Here is a 5,344-nt window from a genome sequence, read left to right as displayed (position 1 = left end):
AGTGATTTACTAATAACTTAAATTTTCTAATAACGGTAGCTTACTGATAACTGTTATTGATTGACCCCCCCCCAAAAAAAAAAAAAAAAAAAAAAAAAAAAACAAGACATTCATTAATACTTCCGCCTCTCCTACTATAACTAACAGACTAACCAGCCTCACCTACTGATAGTAACTGTACCCACTGGCCTAAAATACGAGATTCCCTAAGAGTCTTAAAAAGGTGTGTCATCATAATCTAATGACCATAAGCCCATTAACTTTCAACAGCAGTGCAGTTTCCTATATGAGATTATGCTAATGACAGAAGATTAACTTTTTTTTGCAAAACAATGACGCCGGGAAGGAAAGACGCGTGAAAAATATTCGCTGATAATGAATGGAATATGTATATGGATTTATATATGTATGTATGTACATGGATATGTTTGTATAAGTAGGTATATATATATATATATATATATATATATATATATATATATATATATATATATACACATATGCACACACACACACACACACACACACACACACACACACACACACACACACACACACACATATATATATATATATATATATATATATATATATATATATATATATATATATATATATATATAGACGCATGTGTGTATATATATACATATATATGTATATATAAACATACATATACATATATATTTAATATATGTACGTATGTGTGTATGCCTAGATAGACAGCTATATAGATATAGAGGCATACGCGTGAGAAAGAGAGAGAGACAGACAGACAGACAGCAAAAGATAAAGAGAGAGAGGCAGACAGACAGACAGCAAAAGATAAAGAGAGAGAGAGGCAGCAAGGGAGAGAGAGAGAGAGAGACAGCAAGGGAGAGAGAGAGAGAGAGAGAGAGAAGCAGACAGACAGACAAAAACGTCAAATGAAAGGTCATGTTTCATCACAAGATTCTATTTTGCTTCAGCTTTGCTCATTTAACCAGATAACCATTAGTGTTTTTATTCATTTATTTATTTATCCATTTATTCAGTTTGCGTCGATTGATTATCAAAAGGTATTTCCTTAAGTATATATTTTCGTCTTTTGTAGTATCTACTCAACAATTAATATTTTCTTTATCCATTTTTCGTATTTTTCTGTTAATTATATGTTATTTGCCTTTATTGTTACAGTCTCATCCTTATGTACTTTGAAAATAAGGAATTGTATTTGTTTTTTGTTTTTTTCCTCGAAATAATTCGGAAAGATTAGTCATTTCTCCAATATATCGTAGTTTGCGGTCTATTTCTCATTTTCTTTGATGGAAAATTTTATCCCTAACTATTTTAAATTCGAAATACAGTACTACAATAAGAAATACATTACTAAAATACATTCTGTTCTGGGACAATTTAACTCATTAGATAATTTATACATAACTTGTTTTTTTTATATACTTAGTGATGAACTACCTCAGAAAAGTAATATAATATAAACCAATTAGGGAGTGATATTTCTTGTGATAGAAACTTGTTATTTTATGATTGCATGTAAGTCTGTGTATGTGAGAGTCTGTGAATGCGTTTGTGTGTGTAGGTGTGATTGCGTATGTGTACTTCCGTTTCTTATTTTCTTTGTTTTTCTGCTTGTTCTTTTTTCTTCTTTTGCTTTTCCCTTCTTTATCGCAGTCATTTCTTTCTTTCTTCTTTTATCTTCCATTACTTTTTATCTCCATTTGTGAGTATCATCGTCATACTTATTATCATTGATACTATTATCATTACTATTGTTGTTATTATTATCTTTATCATTATTATCATTTTATTACTATCATTATTGTTATTTTATTACTATCATTATTATCATTGTTATCATTATCATCATCGCCACTGTTATCATCATTATCATTACTATCATCATGCTTATTGTTATAATCATCATTCTTATTATTATAATCATCATCGTTCCTCTTTTTCTTATTTTCCTCCTGTCTCTTTTACATATACGTCTTTTTGTGTGATTGTGTGTGTATGTGTATGTGTATGTGTATATGTGTATGTGTGTGTGTGTGTGTGTGTGTGTGTGTGTGTGTGTGTGTGTGTGTGTGTGTGTGTGTGTGTGTGTGTGTGTGTGTGTGTGTGTGTGTGTGTTTGTATATCATATAAATAGCCCAATAACTTCCCACACTTCAAAAATATTGGGAGCCATAAGGATATAAGTAAAAGAAATTTGAACATATCTCTTTTAATTCATTCAATATAGAATCCGAAATAACCTGGAACATTTAACACAACTTCTACATCTTTTTCATCATAGTTAGAAGGCAAGATCTACACAGAAAGGAGAAAAAAACTCACATTTCTGAATAAATTTAAGTTTCAATCGCTAATCCCTCTTAGCTATTCTGAAAGGTCTAATCCGCAAGTTATGAAAGTTATGAACAGGTTATAACTTACACAACATGTTAAGGTGAGTTCGGATTCCTCTTGTATTCTTAGGCACTTGTTACAGGTAATTAATATCACAGTACATCCAGTAGTCAGGTCAGCTCAGGTCAGTATTTTGTTATATTATTTCTCTAATTCTTACCCACACACCTACAATCATACGATAAGAACAATATCGTAGACTGAAGTGAATTATTCTCATGTCAGTCCTTGTAGAGTCACTCCCGTAGAATCTTATAGTGTGTTTAAGTAATCTTTTTTTTTAATACCTGAAGATTGACAGGGAATAACAACAGATTATGAGAACAACCGACAGTACCATATCATAATGTACTCACTCATAGTGCTAAACACGTATTATATATGTAGCAAGTCTAATACTCTCTCACTTGCATGTTATGTGCACTGTATTTTGTACAATAGTCATATTACTTTTTTTTCCCTCTCCCCCTACACTAGCCTGAATATCTACATAGAGAAAAATAAGATATATATTGAAACTGTACATAATTCTATTCCAACTAAGGCATTAATGCTTGTATGTAAGAAAGAAACAGTGTGATATTATTGTCATTGTTTTTCACAGCAATTTTTTTTGCAATTCTTTCACTTATACATGCTAATATGTACAGCAAACATTATTTGATCAAACATGTGTGGACTATAACACTGATATATACTTGTTCTGTAAGTGTATGGCTGCAAATTTAATTTTTTATAGCTATTTTTGCCATTTTCTCTGATCAAAATACTTACACCTAACGTAATACTTACATATAAAATAAATTCCACAGGATATCAATGTAAACCAAAGAAAACTTTTTTTTACGAAGGGGAGACTAAAGAATAACACACACGGAACTGTTAGACTGGCTGCTGTACGGTCTGTCATAGTCGTTGTCAGGCTCGGCTGTGGAAGGAGATTGGAAGCGTGAAAGTGAAGGGAAGAAAAGCGTTAAGGGAAGAAAAGCCAAGATTAATGGATTTAAGGGATTATGAGATGAGATGATGACTTTTATTTCAGCTGTTGTAGTTCTTTTTAGTTATACAACATAAAGGATGAAAGCAAATTAAAATGCTGGAATAAAAGCTTTAGTTCATAGAGAATATAAAGTGTGTGTGCGTCCAAGCATCTACTATATACATACATACACACGTACATATCTATGAATATACGCATGAATGTATGTGTATATATCCTTACATACATGTGTGTGTGTTAATACGGGAATACATTCTATTTTAGGAATCTAAACACGATGCATCACGTATCCTTTTACCATGCAATGTTGATCGTTTTCAAGATGCACAAATAAAGGATTTTCGGGTTGCCATGTCCAACCCATTGCAATTGCAGGTTCTGAGTGAATTCCTTAGCAAAAGTCTTAATCCTGGGAGTGATTTCATAACGAGAATTAATTGAAGTTTCTTAATGGTTTCTCATTACGGTTTGTGTGAAATGTGGTGGGAAATGGTGTTGAATTTTGAGTGCGGTTTTGTGTGAGTTAGTAGCAGGGATATCTTGCCAATAAGTGTTTGTTATTTAAGTTACTGAATGCAGGATATTAGAGACATGCATCATTCTGCAAGAAGCTGATGCATCTTTTTTTTCAATTACTTTTCTGGGGGAATATATCAAAATTTGTCTGTCTAATATCCAAACTTATTACTTTCATATCTTGGGGGGGTATTTAAGAATCAAATGTTTTTTTGTCTGATCTATTCCGTTCTACTGGTTTTTATGAATTGATAATAATTTCGCAAATAAAACAAATGCACAGCGCTTACACTTTCAAGACAACAGGGAATCATAAAGGACGACGGGCTTAAAGTATATTACATAAAAGCAAGGGTTAAGTATCTACAAGAGTCTACGTGTCACTACAAGATTGTACTTTACGAGAACAAAAACAAAAAACAAAATAAAACAAAACTACGACTCTCCTTGTCACAAAAATAAAGAAAAAAAGGGGAAAAAATATTTTTTAAAAACATCCACTTTTGGGGGTATCACCTGAGAGAATCTGGGGGGGAGGGGGAGGGGGGGTCGCTACTCACTCAACAGGACCTGCAAAGAGTTGAATAATTATGCAAGGTTGTTATTCTTTGTTTAGGATATGTAAGCAAGTTATTCTTTGTTTGCTTAAATAAACAAGGATGTTCTGTCTAGGATAAAAAAAAACAAAAAAAAAAACATGTTAGTGTTGCTTGAGATGAATAAACAACGAATAAAGTTTTGTCTGGGATAAATAAACAAGAATATCAGTTTTGCTTTAAGGTGAATAAACAAGAATGTTTGCTTTGTTTGGAATGAATAAACAAGAATATCAGCTTTGCTTAAGGTGAATAAACAAGAATGTTTGCTTTGTTTGGGATGAATAAACAAGAATATCAGTTTTGCTTAAGGTGAATAAACAAGAATGTTAGCTTTGTCTGGGATAAATAAACAAGAATATCAGTTTTGCTTAAGCTGAATAAACAAGAATGTTAGCTTTGTCTGGGATAAATAAACAAGAATATCAGTTTTGCTTAAGGTGAATAAATAAGAGTGTTAGCTTTGTTTGGGATGAATAAACAAGAATATCAGTTTTGCTTAAGGTGAATAAACAAGATTGTTTGCTTTGTTTGGGATGAGTAAACAAGAATATCAGTTTTGCTTAAGGTGAATAAACAAGAATGTTAGCTTTGTTTGGGATGGATAAACAAGATGTTTTTTCCTTGTTTGGACTACACAGGGGCTTCCATTCAACCGTGAAATCAAAACAAAGTGAAACAGTTAAAAAAAAAGTCCATATTTATGAATACAAAATCTCCCATCATGAAATTATCAAAACTCATTCATACAAAGACAATAAAGATTTGAATGAAAATGAGTAATTCCCCAAAATACGTAGTTATGCACCATTATAAAATTTTT

General features: G+C 31.7%; 1 protein-coding gene across 5 annotated transcripts in view; it reads right to left on the bottom strand.

Moving 5' to 3' along the window:
• Nucleotides 1-2,213: 2,213 nt before the first annotated feature.
• Nucleotides 2,214-5,344, bottom strand: part of LOC113808293 (kinesin-like protein KIF28) — a 31,955-nt gene continuing 28,824 nt past the window's right edge. For 3 of the 5 annotated variants that reach the window (XM_070137597.1, XM_070137594.1, XM_070137595.1), the window contains one exon: nucleotides 2,214-3,337. Coding sequence is in view for 3 of the 5 variants with exons in the window: in XM_070137594.1 (XP_069993695.1) it covers nucleotides 3,267-3,337 (71 nt within the window). In the remaining 2 variants the exon portion in view is untranslated. Of the gene's footprint in view, nucleotides 3,338-4,441; nucleotides 4,496-5,344 lie in introns of all 5 variants that reach the window. The other 2 variants (XM_070137596.1, XR_011399510.1) reach the window with 2 other exon arrangements.

This window comes from Penaeus vannamei, chromosome 23, assembly GCF_042767895.1.
Source record: "Penaeus vannamei isolate JL-2024 chromosome 23, ASM4276789v1, whole genome shotgun sequence".
NCBI classification, from domain to species: Eukaryota; Metazoa; Arthropoda; class Malacostraca; order Decapoda; family Penaeidae; genus Penaeus; species Penaeus vannamei.
The sequence above is the reverse complement of the archived record's forward strand: the minus strand, read 5'-3'. Positions and strand labels throughout refer to the sequence as shown.